Raw genomic sequence first — 20989 nt, 5'->3', positions numbered from 1 at the left:
GGTGAGGGAGGGGTGGATGAAGGGGGATGGATGGATGGATGGATGGATGGATGATGGATGGGTGGATGAAGGGGGATGGATGGATGGATGGATGATGTGTGGATGGATGGATGAGAATGTGGATGGACAGATGGATGGATGCATGGATGGATGGATGGACGGATAGATGGATGGATGGATACCTGTGCAGACAAGGATGGCACTGCTGTGGCACTACACATCTGTGGTTTTCAGAGGTGGTTTTTAACTACACAAAGACGAATTTCCCTTACACAGGGCCTAGGGAGAGCCCTGGAAATCCAGGCTGGGACACAAACAAGCTCAGCAGCCAGGCTGAGTAAAGCTTGGGAGGGCAGATGGGTCCCACCCTGGCTGCAGCTGCTCTGGCTGTCCCCAAGGAGCCGGAGCCTGGCTCGTCATCCCGCTCTGCTCCCAGCCTGGGCTGTGCAGGCTGCTGCAGAGATTGATTGGTACAATGGAGAGCTTTGCAAGGTGTAATTTTAAAGGCCGTATTTCTCACTGTGCAACCATGAAAATGCAAAGGGTCAGGAGAAGCCTATATTTTTTTGCAATTCAGCTTTTGAAGTGTGCTGAAATACGCTTCATTTGCTGCAATTGCCAACAGCTTGCTGTTTCATACCACTCCTAACAGGAGCTGGGGAACAGAGTGAGTCTGTTACACTTTCTATGGTGTATAATGTATGTATGATTCTGGGGTGTGATGAATTTATGCCAAATTTATCTTTGATTTCTGTATAAACAGCACAGAAAAAATGATGGGCTGCATTCTCTGTGAAACTTAGATAAAATAGAGCTACAGACCTCCTTCAGAGTACCTTCTGTGTGCTGTGGATCTAAGGTTGCCCAAGCATATAATGAAGGAGAAGAGGATCTGGAAATAAATGCCCGTTTCTTTATCCCCCACCCCCGCTTGGTGAGGATGCTGTTTATTCTTAGCCTGTGCTGCTTCGGCTCCTGCTGCTGCCAGCAGAGCCCCATCACTTGGTGTGTCTGTAATAACAATGCTAAATAGCCAAATTCTCCCCGGGAGCACAGGGGGTAGCTCTGCTCCTTTGGTAGGTCTCCCCCATTTAAGGCTGTAGGGGATGAGTTCCTCTGCTCCAGTTTATTGAGCAAGTGCAGCAGCAGCCTCTGGATCAGCTCAGAGGCAGCAGGAAATGGCCAGCAGTGCTGTAGAATAAGTGAGTTAAAGACACCCTTGTTCTGTATCATCGAGCTGATTAGAAAATTGTTTGTAGTTATTTGTTCAATTTAGATTTTTTTTTTTTTTTTCCAAAAGGAAATTGGAAGGATATACATGTGTTTGTTCTTGTTTTTTCATAAAAAGAGTTTTGGAACAGAAAAATTACTTTTTCTTCTAATTAAAGGTGGGAAGGAAACAAAAGATAAGACACTGTCTTTGTTGGTTTACCTCACTTTTACCATACAAGTGAAATAAAGCTTCACATTGTGGTTGGGATGTCAGATCCCAGGATGATGGCATGGAGGCCTGGATCCTCAGAAGCTGGCAATTTCTTGGAGCATCTGCACTGGTTGTCATAAGATTGTATATCAAGACGTAAACAGAGAGCCTCTCCTAATGTTTTATTATATCTCTCAGGTAACAAGAATTTTCTTCCCTGAGGTGAAAAATGTCTTTGTATTAATAATGTTCAGAGTCCACACACGGTGTGAATTCTTTTTTCATATTTACTGCCTAAACTTGTGTATTGTAAATATTCTTCCTCCACATTATCTCAGCTCTGATTTGCTTTCCTTGTGCTGCTCCCCTGTTTAGGCAGTCAGGGTATGCATGGCTTTGTTAGAAATGCAGTGGAGAGGTCTTGCTCCAGACCCAAACCACTGTGTTGAGCCACCTTTAATGCTGTGGGTGACATGGGAGTGCTGTATAAGCAGTATTTGTCTAACTTCTGTCAGTAGCAGGAGAGGTATAAACAGAAGTTTTGAAATGACAGCTGTTAATCATGATGGGAATCAGAAGTAACAACCCTTGATTTATACTGTTTTGGTTTTTTTTTCTTGCTATGCAGTTCTCCTTTTATTTGTTTTCATACAGCCAGATTTGTTCTTGATCATTGATAAAATATGTTTTCTTTGCAATCTGATACTCAGTTCTGCATGAAATCTGCTGTTGCTCTTTTCTGGCTGGCAGGAGACTCGTCAGGGCTGTGTTTGCTTGGGCAGGGCAGGGCCTGGGGCTGTGTGTGTGCAGCCCTGCCACACTGGAGGTCACACTGCGGGCTGGGGATGGCCCAGCAGACCTGGGCTGTACTGGGATAACTGGTATCTATCTCACTGGGTTCAGCCAGGCTGTTGCTCCCTGGCCTTTGGAGCAGCTTGCACTCATCAGCAGTTGCCTGATTTGTCTGTGCTTCTGCCTGGATCCGTGTGTGCCTCACTGGGGAAAAGGGTGTGCCTGCCAGGAGTGACAAAACTTCCCATCTTCAGAGCCTGGCTCGAGTCCTGTTCCATGCTGGGAAAAGCCCAGAGAGCAAATGAAGGCAGCCCTAAGGAGCAGGTGGAAATGTGGCTGTGCTGTGCTGGGCTGGTGCCCTGCCCAGGACAAACTCCTGTCATGGGTGGGATTGGGCTGTACTTGCGCAGGATTTTGGGACTTGGGAAGTGTCCTAAGGGCACATGTAGGAGTCAGTTCACCAGCCTGAGCTGAGCTAGGGAATACACTCATCCAGGTGGGAGCTGGGACTGCCTGGCCCCTGCACAAGCTGTATAAATAAAGGATGACAGGCAGGAGGGAAAACCTGGAATTCTCCTCCCCACAGCAGGGTTCTGCCATCTCTCAGGGAACACGTGTCCCCTTCCTTTAGGACTCTGGTAAAGGCTTAGCTTGCTGGCTGTGCTGTAGCAGGGAGAGGTGTTAGTATTCATAACTTTAAAGTATAATGTAGTGAAGTAATCCTTTAATTCCATATGGCATAGAAGCTCAGGCACCTCGAAATGATACTATAGATTTAGTGCTGCAAATGGTGTGGGGTTTTTAAATTAAATATATTTTAAAATAAAAAAAGCTCAGGAGAACCACATTAGGGTTCTTTTGACATGATATATATGAACTCTGTGAAAAAGGCTTCTGCCAAATTCTCAGTGGGTTTATTTATTTTGCTTTTTGTTATGTGCTAACCAGGCACTGCTAGTATAGAATTATCTAAAGTAGCTTAGGGATCCAGCACAGCCCATTGTGGTCCCGAGAGGATGATGATCCCTGGAGTCTGGGGCTCAGCTGCCCTTCCAGCCTCCCTTACACCTCTTAACGTGATCAACTCTCTCTGTCCTTCCTTCTTTTCCTTTCTGAGAGAAAAGGCAGCAGAGAGCCTTGCTGTCACGGGTTATCCTTGGGAGTGTTTTATGGCTCTGTCCCCCTCCTCTCAGGTCACAGAAACATGTGGCTAGCACAGTAACTATGGCACTGTTCTGTACATCTGTCCTGCTCCTAAGCCTGAGAGTTTAGCTCTACTTTCCCTTTAAGGCTGAATGGCAGAAGGAGCATAGCAGAGAGCTGCTTTCCTCGGACACAGATGAATATTCAGTTTGCACTTTCACTGTCACAAAGTAGGGCTGAGTGTTTCCCTGCTGCAAAAATAGTTCTGTTAGATTCCAAGTCACCTGAAAATCTCTCCATGTGCTGGAAGAAGAGTTCCTGTTAGCACTTGCTATGACAGCAGTTTTATGTTGATGTTTCTGCATCTATTTTGGTTTATTCATAATTTCTGGATGGTTTCTGTGTGACCTTCAGGCCTGAGCTAGTCTGTCTTTCTTCATCAAATGGTCACTCGTGGTGTTCCATATCTTGTGCTTCCTCTCTCTGTGTCCTTCATGCTGTCTGGGTCCCTCATGCCAGCTCCAGCTTTGCCTCTATTCCTCATTACTCTGCAGGGCAGCAGTGCTGTGACTGAAGTTCTGTGACTCAGTCCATGAGCAGCAAGTGCTCCAAACCACGTCATGACTGAGGCCAAACTCCCCCCAGCCCCTCACACAGTCCCCTCCTCAGCAGGGCAGGGGAGGGAAGAAGAAGCTTGTGAGGTAAAGGCAAGGGAGTCTCCCCTTATTGTCATGGGCAAAACAATCTCCACTTGGGGAAAAGAAATTTAATTTATTGTCCATTAAAATAGATTTGTGTAGTGAAAAAGACAACAAAAATTGCAATGCCACCCTCTGCCCCCCCAACTCAGCTCCACCCCTGTGTCCCTGGCTGTGGTGCAGTGGAATCCAGCATCACCCACTGGGAAGCTGCCCTGATAGAAAAATCCTCCAAGAAGTCCAGGTTTGGAGAGCAGGGAAGACCTACTCCTCTCACTCTTCGGGGCAGGCATGGTGAAGAATCAGAAATAAAACCCTCTAGTGAGCCCCAGCCCAGCCATCAGCCAGCAACCACCCTTCCAGATCTGCTTTTTGGCCTTTTCTTTTAATAGAAATGTAATTATGACTTCAGCCAGTTCTGCTTGACTTCTGGTGTCCTCCAACAGATTCAAAAGCATTACAAACTAATAGGTTGTGTAGTACAATGAAAGATTTCAAAAAATGCAATGCTTAGAATGACCAAAAACTCCTAGAAACGTTTTGGAGCCGTGGGTGTGCCCCAGGATTGAGTTCTGTGTTGTTCAACCTGAGCAAGTGGTCTTGAGGTGCTGATTGCCCCTTTTTTTTGGCATGTACCCCATCTCTTTCTAGGGGAGTCCCCAAGACTGTGCACATTCCTTGTGAGTTGGAGGCACTCTGAGTTTTTAGGGTTTTGTGCTTTCAGTTTAGAAAATGTCTGTATTTCCTCTTTGTGAGACCCTTTAGATGGATCCCTTCATGGATAAATCCATTCCCACTGTACAGTGAAAGCATGGAGTCAAACCCACCTTTTGTAAACCCTTTTTCACTCCTTGCTTGGTGCAAATTAGAAGATTGATGCTGTGTTCATGTGGGAAGTTCCTCAATGAGATCTTTGTAGAATCCTGGAATATCCTGAGCTGGAAGGGACCCCCAGGGATCACCCAGCCCAGCCCCTGGCCCTGCCCAGACACCCCAACAACCCCACCCTGGGCATCCCTGGCAGCGCTGTCCCAACGCTCCTGGAGCTCTGGCAGCCTCGGGGCCGTGCCCATTCCCTGGGGAGCCTGGGCAGTGCCCAGCACCCTCTGGGGGAAGAACCTTTCCCTGCTGCCCAGCCTGAGCCTCCCTAACCCAGCTCCAGCCGCTCCCTTGGGTCCCATGGCCTTGGGTGCCTTGAGCATCATGTGATTTTCATGCTGGTGTTGCTGTGTGCATGGGGCCAGGAACGACAGAGAAACAAGAGTTGTCAACGTTGCACTTCACCTTTTTTCCAAGGAAAGCTACATTTTTGAGAGGAAATTTTTTTTAGGGTTCCTGTGTGCCCCCAAGTGATGCAGCAGATGCACACAGTGTAACTAAAGATCCAGTCTTTTACCTGTGGACCTTTTTAGCAGCACTCTGTTATTTCAGCGTTGTTTTAAGCAGTTGAGTCTGTGCAAATAGCTTGAAATGACCCATTGCCTGTCCACATTAAGTGTTCTCATGTGCGTTTGAGTGTAACTTTAGGTTCTTAAGAGAAGACAATGGGCCCATTTCCATGCTTTACTTTTTTAATTTAACACAGATTGATGGGTTCTGGAATAAAATGTAAACCCTCAACAGTTTGGCACATGGAGAAACTCAGCTTGGAAAAAAAGAAAGGAAAATATGGAGAGCTTATAAATCTTAACTTGGACTTATTTCTGAGTTTGCTGTCTAGTCCATGCAGTTCACTTTTTTTCTACAGAGTTTCAGGCTCCGATATCTTGGCCATATTCTCTTACTCCTTGTAAATTGTGTCCAGAAAAAAACCTGCTGGGTTTGTCTTCTCTTCTCTGTAAATAGCTGGAATTCGTGATGTAGAAGAAGTATAAAACTAGGCTGTTATGATTAGTTAGCAAATAACTAATGTGAGAAGATCGTGTACAAACTGAGGTTCTAGAAATAAAATATGAGACTGGGAAAAAAATTCCTAATGCCCCACTTGCAATAAGAGTTTTTCCATCACTGGGTGGATGTTGACAAAAGACCAAGTCAGGGAAACTTGATCCATTTTCCTTTGGGTGGTTAAATTTTAAACTTGGGACCATAAAATTACAGGACATGGAGGTCCTAGATAAGATCAGTGAGTTATATATGAAGTGTAAGACTTCTTGAATTCGTTATCCTCCCCTCTGCCTCCAGAAACTGCTCCCAAGATCTCTTAGATGTGACCGATAAACCGTTCCATTGGAAATAAAAATCATTTTACTGGAAATGTTCTGGCTGAGCTGTGGAATATTTAGTTTATTTATTGAATTGTAAGTGTCTGACAAATAGCTCTGGTCCTTTTGCTGCATTTTCTTTGAGCTGAGAGTACTCCTGTGCCATTTTTTGCAGTTGTGCTCGTGCATTGCAACTCAGTTGTGAGTTGGAACCTTTAGTTTCATGTACTTTATGTCCTTTCTTTGATTTGACTGATAGAGCACCCAAAACTGCCTTTTACTTGTGAGTGGAGTGAGGGATGAAGGGGAAGTGGCACACAAATACCAAACTTGCAGATGCAGTTTGCTCTGGCAGTGGTAGGGAAAAGTGGTGATAACCTGAGGGAGAGGATGCTCTGTGTGCTCCTTCAGTGACCCTGGGAGGGAGCAGAGTGTACAGGTGGGGAAACATCAGCAGAAGTGTAGGATTTGTTTGTGTGCACCTGTAAAAGAGCATTTGTGTGAAATTTTGTGTGTGCTTGTTTCTGGGAGAACTGGAAATAAATGAGAGAGAGGGGAAAAAAGGTGATGGAGAGTGTGGGAGGAGGAACCTTTGGTCTCCAGTCCTGGCATGGAGATGAATGAATATCTACTCCAGTACAGTCTGAATGGAACTTACCATCATCATATTAACAATTAGAGCAAGTTAGGAGGAGTTGTTTGGTGTTTGTTATGTGAATATTGATAAATGTGGTAGCTCTCATAAAATATTTCATTAGGTACCTCACAAAGTATTTTCTGTGCATTTACCTCTGCTTCCAGTATTTATGTGTGTGATTTTAAGTCTAAATTTCTGAAAGGGAGTTCTTGCCGGTATTAACCTCCAGAGTAACCAGTGTTTACAGGAAGTTAGTTCAAACAAAGCATCAGCAAGGCTAAATGACAATTTTAATACATTCAAGCAAAATATAGGGAAGGATACTTTAAAACAAAGATATGCATTTTCAGCGTTGCAGTAGATGTGGATCATAACTTCCTCTTGCTGTCCAGGTGTGTATGTGCTCGTGGACACATGCAATGGAAGTCTGTGGTGAATGTTTTTCTCAGTGCACTGCTGTGTAATGTGGTGACCTGAACAGTCCACAGTGTAAGAGAAAGCAGATGTGTTCTCAATTGTAATGAAAATATAGTTTGTGGGGTTTCTGGTACTTTTTATTTATTACAATGCCAGTAAAGTTCATTAAAGCTGGTTTGAAAGGCAAAAGCAATTTGATACCTTTTAGGTAGATCCTGTTGTTTTATGAACATTGAGGCTTGGTTAGTTGAGAATTGTTTATAGTACCAGGCAATGTGGTTAGGGGCTAGTCCAGCAAAACAAAGGCTTCTCTGGAGTCATGACCTCTTCCTTCCCTGGGGAGTCTCCTGCTGATCTCAGATCCTCAATGCTCTTATGCTGTAATGAGAGAGGAGCCAACGCTGTGAGTGCTGCAATGTGAGGGAAACTCTTAACTTCATCCATGGCAGAAACACCTTGAGAAGTCTAAAAGTTTCCCAAATGAAGGTCTCAAACTGGGATTTCCTTGGGACACGAGTGTTGCCTCCTCCTGCCTGCAGCACCTGGAGCTCACACCCATGTTGGTGGCGTCCCTGGGGCTGTGCCCTGGTGCATGGTGCGGGTGGCAGCGCGGCAGAGCCCTGGCCACTGGGGCCTGGGAGGGGTTAAAGGAGAGCAGGGCACAAGGGGACTCGCCTGAACCAGGCTCAACTCTTGCTCTCTTTGTGTTTCCTCTCTGCTGCAGCTCAAGCCAGGCCAGAACAGCTGCCGAGACAGCGACAGCGAAAGCGCCAGCGGGGAGTCCAAGGGCTTCCAGCGGAGCAGCTCCCGGGAAAGACTCAGCGACGTAAGTTCAGCTCCTGCAGCTGAGTAACTCTGGTTAGCCCTGCTGTAGTTCCCTGAGGGGTGTAAAGCGTAGCAGGATTTAGTTTCTGGGATGGTTTGTTGCTAAAATCTCCTTCCCTTTGGGGGGTTCAGGAGAGGAAGAGGTGACTTACGTCTCCTTAGGTTCAGTAAACTTCTTAAAGTTTGGTACAATGTCTTTCTGTGTGCAAACACTCAGTTCTTTGGAAACAGTTGAAGGCCATTTAATGAAGTTAAAATGTTCTGCATAGTTGAGAAGTGAGATGGCCTCTTTTTACCCCAAGTGGTGGAGGAAAAGAATGTATTTCTTTGGGCTATATACTGTCTTTATGAGAAGTATTTGAGTGTCTAGAGAGACTCAGTTGACTTATATATAATGAATTGATATAACATGGCCAACAATAGCATAAGCTCTGCCTTTATTGCTCTACCTAAAGTGCTGTGGAAGGGCCTAAGATGGCAGCTCTGTGGAGAGTGTTTTTCTCCAGGGGAGAATGCTGGTCATTCACCGAGTGACACGCATGAGTTATTCTGACAGAGCAATGACTACAGAAATCTTTCTGTTGCTGCAATTAGATTACTATTTATTATGTGTACCATCACAATCCTTGAGTGTTTTATTCATGGCTCTGTGTCCTCTGTGCCACATGCTTTACAACACAGAATATAAAGAAAGCCCTGTCCCTAAAGAGTATCTAAATTGGGGATTTTGTAGGTCAGATCCTTTGCTGGTAAAAGCATGGATAGCTACATCAGTCAGCCCAATTTGTACCAGCCAGCAATCTGGCCCTACTTTTAACTAACCCACATTTTGGAAATGGGGATTTTATCGATAGCATGTCTGTGTAGATTTGGATGACAGATACCAGATGGTGTCCTCTATAGGCCAATCCAATAAAACTGAACTGAGCAGGCATTAAAAGAAATACCTTTGTAAAGGATACATTTCGTTGTGCCTGTTAAGCCTGAAGGCACACAGCTAGCAATTTTTGCTGAATTGTGCATATCACTGGAACAGATGCCTGATTTTTTTTATTTTTTTCTGCGAAAGTGTGAAATCTGTAGCACTCTCTCTCCACATCCCTTTGTCACATTATTTTAGAGGTCCATTTCTTCCCCAGAGCCAGCCTTTATGGGTTACATTCAGCTGAACACTTCAGAGCTTGCCCTTCATAGCTGTCAGCTGAGGTCAGTCTCAGGGCTGTAAGATCTCTTTGGAAGAGGAGAGTGAAACCAGAGGAGGTAGAAAGTAAATGCTCTGTACAGGTAGCAGTGGATGGCAGCTGGATGTCAGCCTGTCACCGTCACCGTCACCACCCTGGCTTGTCTGAGCCCTGTGGCAGCTGGGAAGTCACTGCAACCAACTTCACAATTACACAGCACCTTCCAGCAAAAAATTTCACAGCTCCTTACAAACATGGTTTTAATTTAGCTTTGTCATTCCCTTGCAGTGTACTGAGTGGAGAGCTCTGAGGTTTATTGGGCTTCTCAGCAGCTCACAGCATTGCACTGCCAGACCTGGCAATGAGAGCAGAGTCTTGGTTCCCCTTCCACCCATCAAATCCAGTTTTTCTCTGATGTTTTACAATACTTTTCCTTTGTCTCAGCACTGTGGCAAATTAAAAGGAAGTAGAGAGCAAATACGACTTCCCTAGTGCACCAGAGAGAGGACAGAGGGATTCATAGGTTGCTCAAAAGGAACGTTATGTAAATATATGTGGAGATGTATATTTTAAAGTGGTATACATAATTTATGTTTTGCTTAATAAGGAAAGTTCCTTTATGCTTTGATAATTCATTGCAATACAAGCCTGTCTCTGCTCTGGCATTACCAGTTAAGCTGAGATTTGAAAAACATGCACAACACAGCTCTCATGGTGCCTGGGTCTGGGTGGCCTTTCCCAGGCTCCTTCAGTCCAGAGCTATCCGTCCCATTGCCCCCAATCCCAAAGTCAGTTCAGGACTGTCCATCCCATTGGCCCCAGTCCCAAAGTCAGTCCAGAGCTGTCCGTCCCATTGCCCCCAATCCCAAAGTCAGTTCAGGGCTGTCCATCCCATTGCCCCCAATCCCAAAGTCAGTCCAGAGCTGTCCGTCCCATTGCCCCCAATCCCAAAGTCAGTTCAGGGCTGTCCATCCCATTGCCCCCAATCCCAAAGTCAGTCCAGAGCTGTTCATCCCCTTGCCCCTCTCCCAAAGTCAGTCCAGAGCTGTCCATCCCATTGGCCCCAGTCCCAAAGTCAGTTCAGGGCTGTCCATCCCATTGCCCCCAATCCCAAAGTCAGTTCAGGGCTGTCCATCCCATTGGCCCCAGTCCCAAAGTCAGACACCCCTTGTGCTGAAATGACAGGACCTTCCAAAGAGCCAGTGATGCTTCCACTTTCACATGCAGGGGAGCCTGATCTTGAACCCAAACCTGCATCAAGAGCTTAATAAGGTTATTTTAAATAATATCTTTTGAAGTCAGCTGTCTAATGATACCCACCAATTACTGTCCAGAAAAAGCTACAGACAACAGAGTAAGTTTTCTCTGAAGATTTGCTCCTGTTTGTACAACTATTTTCTCAGAAAAATATATGTAAAAAGTTGTGTATCCAACAGAAGATAGAACAAAAACATAAAACATTGCAGGCAGATTAACCCTGAGGTCAGAAAGCAAATTTTGGCTATGAAAGATAACAAATTTCCACTACTGTAGCCTGACAGCACTGTAAGACTGAGCATGGCTCCTGTATGGAAATAGGGATGATGGCTGAAGTGTGTGTTCTCCAGGTGGATGATCCATTTTGCCAGCCCCAGTTTGAGCAGGCTGGTGAAACAGGAGTGTTAGAGCTTCACAGGCCTTAGTGCAGGGCCTGAGAGCTTCGTGACAGATGCAGAATGAAGCAGAGGGGATAATGAATATCCAGTTGCAAACTGACATGTCAGTAGCTTCTTTCCCTCTCCTGTCAGGAATCTTTCAACTCTGCCTATTGTAAATGTACCTGCAGTCCTTGGATAATGCAGGGTGATGCAAAGTGTGTTTACAAGGGCTGACTCCTTTCCAGGCTAATGAGATCCAAGCAGGTAATTTGCAGCATTTGTGAGAGGTGGGCAAAAATGAAAAGAAGATAATTCAATGAAAAGACCATGTTAAACAGGAGACTTTTCTCATAATGAGGCTTGAAATAGCATCAGACAGTAGGAAGGGGAATATCCTCTGCTCTTGTCAGACGCAATGCAGTGAGACTGATTTCCATCAACTCCTCTCTTTGTCCTCATCTCGCACACGTGTGCACACACACCCACCCTTCTGTGAGAGAACATAATTAGCAGAGAATTTGACCTCTGCTAGATTAGGGATAATGATTGCTCGAATGCTCCAGTGCAAGCAGTGCCCTGATCCAGCTCCCCCTCTGAATTTCATAAACCCATGGCTCTCTGCCTTCCTCTCCTATATAGTTTTTTTTTTAAGAATGACAACTTGTTTTTTCCTTTATGGGCAGAGGTAGCTCCAGGGGCCTAAAAGAGAAATTGGAGAGCTGCTCCTCCTTTATATATAGGGTGCTGTAGTCAGTTTAATCTCATCAAAATCTTGCCAGTAGTAGAATTCATTTTGTTGAGAACTTGCTTGGAGACAAGATGGCAGTGCTTTCTCTTTTGCTCAGCTTGGAGCTCAGTTAACTTGTTTTCCTCATCTTTCTGTATGTATTTATTTTTAATTGAGTCCTCCCTCTTTGGAATACGTTTTACTCATGTTTTGCAAAACAGCCAGGAGATTTATTTGAGGAAAGCATGAGAATTACAGCTGACCTGGACGGTAAATGCACCGAATATTCGGGGATGCAGCCACCTCTTTGCTAATCAAAAATCAAAACACCTGATTCCTTTGGAGCACATTCCTAAATTCCTGATCTACCTGATCTCAGCCCTGCCTGGTGCCTCTGGTGTTGGTTGCAGGCTTTCAGTGAGGGGATGAACAGCAAAAGCCTCTCCCATGGGATCACTGGATGGGATTCAGCACCTCATCCCCTCTTGCTGCAGTTGGCACCTTTCTGTCTGGAATGTTGTTCCAGTTCCTGAACAGGGAGTGGGACAGGAATTTTCCCACTTGTCCCTACATTAAAGATCTCCTCTTGTGCTCTCATCAAAGCTGCTCCACTTTCCATGAGTGCTGCCCTGTTCCCAGTGCTCTGTAGCTCTGTGCTCCTCCTGTGCTGTGTCCCTTGTGCTTGAGAGGAGGCCACAGCGAGGTGGCCACAATGAGGATCAAGTCCTGAAGTTCTGAAGTCCCCTGCCCACCAGACCCATTGCTGTTTGCTTCAGGAAGAGACATGTCTACACCCCTCCAGCAGTGTAATCCTGTGGGCCTCCTGGTTTCAGCCCCAAATATGGGATATTTTCAGTTCTTTTGTCTCCCATTCCTCCCACCCATACAGAGGCAAAGACAAATTGAGGGACAGTCTTTGGGTGATGTGCTCTGAGCTCCTCAGTGCTGCTCCCTCTCCAGAATATCGCCAGTGATCTTTCTGTGCGTGGAGTGGAATCCCACGAGCAGAGCTCTGTGTTTGTGCTGTGCCAGGAGCTGCTCAGCAGCAGTGGCTGTGCTTTGTGTGCGTGTAGCTGCGAGGGTGGGGATGTGTGTGTTTGTGTGTCTAAGGTTGGGTGCTTAAATGCTTTGTTGCATTATGTTAATTCCTCGGCAGTGCAATCAAATTCATGTCGTAATTAAAGCTGTCAGTTGGAAGGCAAGCCAATCGCCAAGAAAACACAGCATAACAAATGAAGTGAAATGATTCTGCGTGTAGCTATACAATGCTTCGCCAGGCATGAAATTAAATAAGTAATTTGATGTTGACATCAGAAATTGAAATGATACCCACTGTTCCTTCATTCAGTCAGACCTGCATAAACAATAGCCAGAACAAATATGTACAACACAGTCTTTCTCCCCACCCAGCTCCCCAAGTAATGCACAATATTTATGCAAAATGGGTATAACTGTGCCTTCCAAGACCTCAAGGATGTAATTTTCTTTGGTACACAATAAACCAATGCTTACACGAGGGTTACTACATTTTTGCTTCTGGGCCAAAGTTCTTCTCTTTAAGAAAGGATGGGGGGGAAAAAAAAACCAAAAACCAAAAAAAACCAGAGGGAAAATAACAAAACCAAAACCCTGTCAATTTGAAGCAAGTGTGTTTTGCTGGTGGGCACCTGATGCAGGCTTCTGCTGGTGGTTGTGTGAATATCAAATAGTATTTCTAATGTCCTATTTTGCAAAGGGTTTCGGAAAGTGAAACCATTACCTCTATTATAGGCACACTTTATATAAGAGCTATAGAACCACCCAGTGCAGGATCACGACTCAGCATGGGCTTGTAAAGATGCCTGTACAGTTGGTACCAAGGCTGGGCACTGGGTAGTGGGATCCTTTCGCTATTGGGAGTTACCCAAAAGGTGAGAAGTTGTCTCCTTGCATAGCCCTCGCTTCAGCCTCTGTGCTCTGTCAACACACAGTTCACAACACAGCTGACGTACTCATTCATGCATGTGCAACACAGTCTTTCATACTTCAATTAAACAGAGTTTGCAAACTGTACTCTCCATATGCAGCATGCAATGTGTGAAGGGCTATATTTCCATCCAGCAAACTCAAATTCCCTGAAAATGCACAGTTGTTCAGTGAAAGTCATTTGACTGCTATGTTTCGACTGTCCTCCCATAGCCATTGCAGCATTGCTTTTGAAGGAATGAAAATATTCAGTGGGAATTATTTTGTTTGCTTATTCTTTTTTCTTCCTCTTTATTGTTTTGTTTTGATACTCTATCCTTCCAAAACTTGGAATAAAAAGCAGACAAAAATTACACACAGATGCAGAATGCAAACTTTGGAGCTTTCAGCCAGTAAAGTAAGTTTAAAAAAACTGAGTGAAAGAGTGGGACTCACTTGGCATCTGTACATAGCTGAAACAAAAATGGTTATAATGATTGCACGTGTTGTACTCATGGGTAGATCTCCAGCTTAAATGAAAGGAATTTACATGGCATGAAGCAGAGAGCAGGATGGGTGAAGAGGAAGGCAGTGTGTGTCGTGTTGGATACTGAGCAGGGTGTGCTATGCCTCTCTGTGCCAGGGCTGCAGGGCCACAGGGGCTCCCAGTGACACCGAAAATCACAAGCCCCAAACAATATTAAGATGATAAAAAGCAGTTTAATGAAAGTCCTCCAGGTGCAAGTATGCAAAATGAACACGTGATACAGGACTTGGACGATTTTGTAAGTTTAACAATTTAGCATACTTTACAGAAACTATCCAGTTAGAGGAACAGTTAATTAAGTAATCCCCACTTTTGGTTCTGCCCCCTACTGAAGCCCCCTCATCCCTGAGCTTCTAGCCCCACATTTATAATGACTATGATATATGGAAAAAATAGAATGCCCTTGATTCACTATAGAGGCAAGATGAAATAAGAGTCCAGGAAGGTGAGCTTCCTGTTCTAAAATCTAAGAGAAAAGGGTAGGAAAAGTACCAGAGTTAGTTAAGGAGCTATATAACTTTATAATAATAGTCTGCAGAGCTACGAATATATGAAAAATGTATAAAAAGCAAAAATCTTTTTGGCATCACCAAAGCAGGGCCTAGGCCCACAGAGGGCTCTGGCGGGCTGGGCGGTGGCCTGGCTGTGCCAGTGGCATTCCAGGTCATTCCAGCAGCATGGACACAGGGCCAGCAGGGAAGCACAGTGGTCAGGCTGAGCCCACTGCTGCTCAGGGACATCCTCACTGGGACCAGGGCGGGTCACCTGAGGGTGATGGTGGCACAGGGAACTTGAGGCCCCGGAGCAGCAGGAGTGGGGACAGGAGGACTTTGGAATGCTGCTTGTATTTGTGTGGAGTTCCCTTGCCTGCTGCTAGGCAGAGCTGGGCACTGCAGAGCTGCTCTTTGGGCCCCTGTCTCGGAACAGATGCAGATTCTGTGTCCTCGCAGGGGTGTGCCCGGGCTGCTGGGGCCCCTCTGCAGTTCCTGGCTGTCCCCGAGCTGTGTCACCACTGAGAGTGAGGCTGTGCTGAGGCACAGAAATGGGAATTGAGCTACAGGAGTTACATACTGGTTGTCTGGACAACCCAGTGCTCACTAGAGAATGGTCCTCTGCTTTTTGCTTCCTTGTCCATGGGCTCTGCAAGCTCACCCTCTAATGGAACAGCCTGACCTGGATTAGCACCGAGATGTTTCGGTCTCCCCCATGTCTCTGAGAGACCCTGCTGTGTAATCCCCATTGCTTAGATGAAAAACTAATGAAACAAAACCCTTTATCTCCTTAATTCCTGTGAATATAGAGGTTGTGATCATGTCCCACTTAAACTGAATTTCAGGATGCTTTTTTTTTTTTAAAGCATTTAAACAAATTGATTATTTTCCATGGCAGTAATATTAGTTTTAATTATTTTTATAGGTTTGATTTTTGAAATCTATTTCACACTGTAGATATTTGCTGCTTGCTTTTTTTTGTTGTTGTTGTTTCTAAATCCTTGGTTTGTCAAACAGTGTGGACATCCAAATGGGAAATTGTAGTGACTGCATTCTCCAGAAAATGGTACATTGACTGAAGCAGCTTCTCTGTGCCCACGCATTCTTTACATTTCAGACTACTAATTATGTTTACAAAATGTCTCATTTTAGAAAAGCACTATGTGTGTACTAACCAGGGCCTTTCGGGAATAAATTGGCAAACAGGTCATACACTGAAAAAGTCATCCAAACCCACCGGGCTTTTTGTTTTGAAGTCAGTCTACTTTTTTTCCCCTTCTCCCCCTCCCGCCTGCCCCTTTGTGGCCACGAAGCTGAGGAGCTGGAGTCCAGGGCATTGAATGTCAGCATGTCAGGGAGGCTGGTTGATGAGTGTCTGTTTAGTCTCAGTGCAGGGCGAAATGCCATCATTAATTCATTACCCAGCTGCCTGTCAAATAAATTGGCAATTACGTCCACCGCAGAAGCTTGGAATTCAGTAAATAGCACGTTACCATCTCAGAGTCGTTGAGAGATGTAAAGAGAAAAATTAAGCAACAGCGTGTTTGTTTCAGTAGCAGATGACAAGGGGCAGGACGTTGGTGCTGTGATGTGGCGATGAAAAGCTTGGAAAGGGCTGGTAATGAGCTGTGTGGATTGGAACGTGTTAAAAACCATCACTGACTTTCCACTTTGTCTTTGTGTTTTATTGCAGAGCTCAGCTCCTTCCAGCTTGGGAACAGGCTACTTTGTAAGTGTATCTCCACTTTCACACGTGTGCCTCTGAGCAGCAGAGTGTTCCTCAAACAAAAGTGCCTTAGTGCATGGACACAGGGATAACCCACCAGCCCCACTCTGCCCAAGAGCTTAATGGTCCTTTTTATTTCTTCCTCCACAAATGCACTGGAAGTAATATTTCCAACATGGTGGTCAGTGTTTTCTTGAGCTAATCAGGTGTCGTATTAATTACTACATAAATTTGAACAGCACTTAATTTACACAATTAGAGCAAAGAAAATGAGCCATGGTCTCAGCAGCTCTCTAATGTGAGATGGTTAGGATCTTGATTTTCCCTTGCACCGGTTCTTGTTGATTCACAGATTTTAAAGAGCCCGTTACAGTGTGTCTTGCCTCATCTCCTGTGTACCACAGCCCAGAGGATGTGGCACAGTGATTTCTACCTGTTGCTTAAAAGCCCATGCTTCATGGACACTCTTGGAAAACACAAAAGTTATATTTATGCCAGATTTACATTTTATGTCCTGAGAAGCAGATCAAGCCCCAGCTGGTTTGAAAATTGATCAGGTTTTTTTGGGTTTGTGATCTATTTGCATGCATCTGTATTGATTTAACAGTCTATATTCATACCTTTCTGTTCATTCCCACATTAATCAATATACCTTTTACTTGCACAGATAAGTTTGGGAGTAAAAAAAAGTTTTCCAGTCAATCCAATGTACTGCTTATTTTCTTCCAAGATTTATATTTAAATTGCTCATATCCTGTTTCTCTTGTAACTTATGCTGTGTTCTCCAAGCAAATCTTTTCTGCCTTTATAATCACTGTAGGAGAAGCAGAGCATTGTGTATGTCCCAAACCAGGTGGGTAAAGTACAGTGAGCCTTGTCCCATAGCACTGCTCTGAAGTTATCAGTATAATCAAAACCTGCTTCTATCTTTTCACTGAACTCTGGGGAAAAGTAAACTCTATGGTATTCAATTACATGATGGAAAAACTTGGTTGCACTCTTGTCACATTCCCAGAGAGTAATTTTCTTCTATTAACACATGGTGAGTTTAGTCTTTTGTCATAGAGGTCTGTGATCCTGTAAGAAAGTTATGGGATTAAACTGTGTACATGTGGTCTCACAAAACTTGCACAAAAATTGCTTAATACATGGAGAAATGCTGTGTCCTGCTGGATTTACCTTGGGCTTCTGCACAAACAGAACGTTCACACTGCTGGTGGTGAGGTGTGAAAAGAGCATCCTCAACTGAAAAAGTTTTGTGGTAGCTGTTCTAATTATATCAAAGCCCAGATCAGTGTAAGGTAAGTTGTGAAACCAAAAAACAAGCTGGTTTCCTTTTTTCAGCACTTGCCCTGGTTTGTGTCATATGTGTTTTTAAGAGGGAGGGGATGAAGGGAAAAATATCAAATGGCTCAATGTTCATTTTGAATTAAAACTAAACCTTGAATGTCTTTCCATAGTTCAGAATGAATTTCTTTCCTTTGTCTGGGGAAATTCCAATCATATGGACATCTGTAGACATACTCTGGAATGGAACAGATCTAATATGGGCTGGAGGGCTGTACCATGGATAAATAAGCCTTGTTCTCCTTGCAGCGAGAGCTGAATATGCATGGTTTGGGAGCGGTGCTCAGCCTCATCTCTAGGCAGCAGAGGTAACAGAAGAGAAGCCATCTGCTGTTCCCTGCACCATACTGTCTGTGGGTTGGTCCACTAAAGTGAAAATCTGGAAGGTGTCAACATCCCCTATGCTCCAACGGAAAGCTTGAAAGTTTCCAGCTCTCCTGAGTGAGGGATTTAGTAACAAGAAGAAGCCTGACATCTTCTAGGGCCGATGTGTTGGCACCTTAAATCATTCCAATTTGGATCTGTGTAGGTGGGGGAGACATCCCTTGTTGGTGCCATTAATATATTTAACTGAGCTGTTTCTTATCTAGAGTTGTAGTATTAAATCTTTAACTTTCTTTTTTTTTTTTCCTTCACTAATAGCCAAGTAGGTAGAAAACGTCCTTCAGTTTCTCTCTTAAAGTTGTTTTTGCACTTACACAGTCTTGGATGAAACATGAAGGGTTTTTTTCCTCCCTTTTCACTTTGGAAAATTGTTTTTAGGATTATCTTGCTTGTTGTTTTAAAAAAGTCCATACTCTTATTAACTTACATGGGGCAAATAAAACCCAGATGTGTTTTGCGGTACCAGACAATGAGAAAAATGCTCCAGAATGATCCAATTAGCATGTGTTTCTGATCAATGTAATTACTGTATTATCAAAGTGCAAAAGAATATGCACTTGAATTGACTTCTTTTTTCCAAAGCCTTTAACTAGAAAAGACTGTTAGTTTTTGTGTTTGGTGTTAACCCTGAACTTCAGAACTGGGGTCATTGGTCTCAAATACGGTAAAAAGAACTTCTAGTTTAATAGGTAATAATAAAGCTTTGGCCCTTGGAAATGATTTGATGTATATTATGTACTGCAGCTCACCAGAGGGAACATAGGAACCAGGTAGGTGAAAGTGGACTGATGGACATCTACTGCAGAGGGAAGCAGGTTGTGTTCAGAAATGAAAGAACACTGAGGTATGGATTAAGTAGCACATGTTTGCTGTTTAAATCAAGTATCACTGGAATCTTCATGTGTTTAGGCCATGTTGCCTAACATAGAGATAATCCATGTCCAGCTCGGAATCCCCTCTGAGGACCGTGCTCGTGACAGGCACTCAGGTTTGAGGGGTGGTGGGTCATGTGTCTGCAGTGTTTGTTTGTGGATGCTGTGCATGCTACAGCAAAGCTAAAATGACTTCTAGATCCTGTTATTCTATAGAGTCTCCAGAGATCACTGAGTGTTTAAGGAAACATTTATAAAGCTGACACTTCCCAGTAACACAAAATTGTTCTTCTAATATCTCTCTGATAGCTCCATCCCAGTAATTCATTATGCACCTTCAGTAGTGGAGGTGAAGGCTGAAACCTTACCTGATTTTATACAGTAAGTAGATAAATTTCTGAACGGCAAAGCTGGAGACTGAATTCTTCTGTTCTTGTTGCCTCTGTGTAAGTGCTCCTGGAAAAGCAACAGGGAAAGGAAAAATGCTCTGGGGAGGGCGTTCCTGCAGCCTGCTTTGGCAATGGAGAGGGTTGGGAATCTCCATCAAGTGATTCAGCCTAACCCATACCCAGCTGGGGTCACAGAAATGCCCTTGATTAAACAAACTTTGTAATGAGGTGCCTTCAGCGAAGTGGGACCAGTGCGAGTGGCCACTGAGGGACAGGTGATGGTGCAGTGTTGCTGAGGAGCTCTAAAGACACCTTCAAGGTTGGATTTCACTGGGGAACAACTCTCTTCTACTCCTTTCACAGGTGTTGGTATGTTCTGTATATTCTCTTTAAAAGACATTTTTACTAGAGTCTGTTTTGCCTGTCTTGGTGCTCCTTGTCAGAGGAGACACTTTCCCATCCTTTTTGCGTATTGTTAAATCAGTAGTCAGAAAAGAAGAGGTAAAAATCATTCTGATTCTCCTGTAAGCCTTTTGTGCTGGCCAGACTTCGCTGCTTCCTGTGGGATCAGTCCAGTCTATGATTGGCGCATATGAAAAAAAAAAAATTAGATGTGCTGTTAATATTGGTGCACCCTAAGAAATCATAACTCAGTACTTCCTGGAAGATCTCCCAGTTGTCTTTGATATTTTTTTGCATTGCAAATTGTCATTGTCTCTCATCAAAGACAGATCATCAGGTAGATTACATCTCATCAAGATGTCAGATCAGATAATTGGAAAGTAGTTAGAATTTTAGAAAAAATTCAGCATCTTTTTAACTTTAAAAGGAAACCTGTTTGAGTTATGGGAGTTTTTAATGTTATCCAGCTGTCTTAAAGGTTTCAGGAGGTTGAGATGTTTTAGAATACGATTGGAATTTGTATAATTGTAAAGCTTTTTCTCTTACCTTGCTTTGAAGAATGATTTTTGCTCATTTGTGTATCTTGCACCCAGCCAAATTCATGTTAAAGTAGATAGTGGTTCATTGGTTTCCAACACAAAACAAAGCAGAAATCAAAACTTAAATAACTGAATGTTTTGCTTCTAAACAACAACCCTGATTCCCAAGATTGTCAGGTTCTTTGGCAGTTGTACAGTTTCTCTGTTTTTGGCAACTTATTTCCATTTTCAGTATGGGTCTGCTTCTCGAGTCTTTGTTGCAGTTTCTGAGGGTTTTCTGTTCCTCTTTTAATGTTTTCTTTTTGGATTGCAGGTTTGTGTTATTTTCTTTTCCTCCAAATGCAGGGAGTTTGTGAATTTTTCAGAGCTGGGTAGAATTTGGTAACAAGCTGGAGCTGGAAATAACATTGGGAAGGCAGAAGACCCCTGTGACCCTTCTTTTCCAAACAGTGCTCTTGCTCCACCTTAAAAAAAAAAGGAAAGAAAAGCTAAAACTCTGCTTTGCACATGGGCTGGTGACTCAGACAAACATAAATCGTGAGCTTATTCCCAGAGGCTCTGGCTAATCAGTTGTGCTATCCAATTTGGCCCTGAGTGGGTTGGGGTCAGCAGATGTTTGCGCAGTTCAAGTGTGCCACTGGGACCCTGGGTTCTGAAATGTTTC

At 44.1% G+C, this 20989-nt stretch overlaps 1 protein-coding gene across 1 annotated transcript in view; it reads left to right on the top strand.

The window, feature by feature from the left end:
• The window catches only part of AUTS2 (autism susceptibility candidate 2), a gene marked incomplete at its 5' end in the record, with an annotated part of 567626 nt that overhangs the window by 132770 nt on the left and 413867 nt on the right, over positions 1 to 20989 (top strand). The window contains 2 exons of the mRNA XM_017735278.1: positions 8039 to 8140; positions 16360 to 16395. Coding sequence (XP_017590767.1) covers positions 8039 to 8140; positions 16360 to 16395 — 138 coding nt within the window. The remainder of the gene's footprint in view (positions 1 to 8038; positions 8141 to 16359; positions 16396 to 20989) is intronic.

The sequence above is a fragment of the Corvus brachyrhynchos genome, unplaced genomic scaffold, assembly GCF_000691975.1.
Source record: "Corvus brachyrhynchos isolate BGI_N302 unplaced genomic scaffold, ASM69197v1 scaffold15, whole genome shotgun sequence".
NCBI classification, from domain to species: Eukaryota; Metazoa; Chordata; class Aves; order Passeriformes; family Corvidae; genus Corvus; species Corvus brachyrhynchos.
Note: the sequence above shows the minus strand (reverse complement) of the source record. Positions and strands in the feature narration are given on the sequence as shown.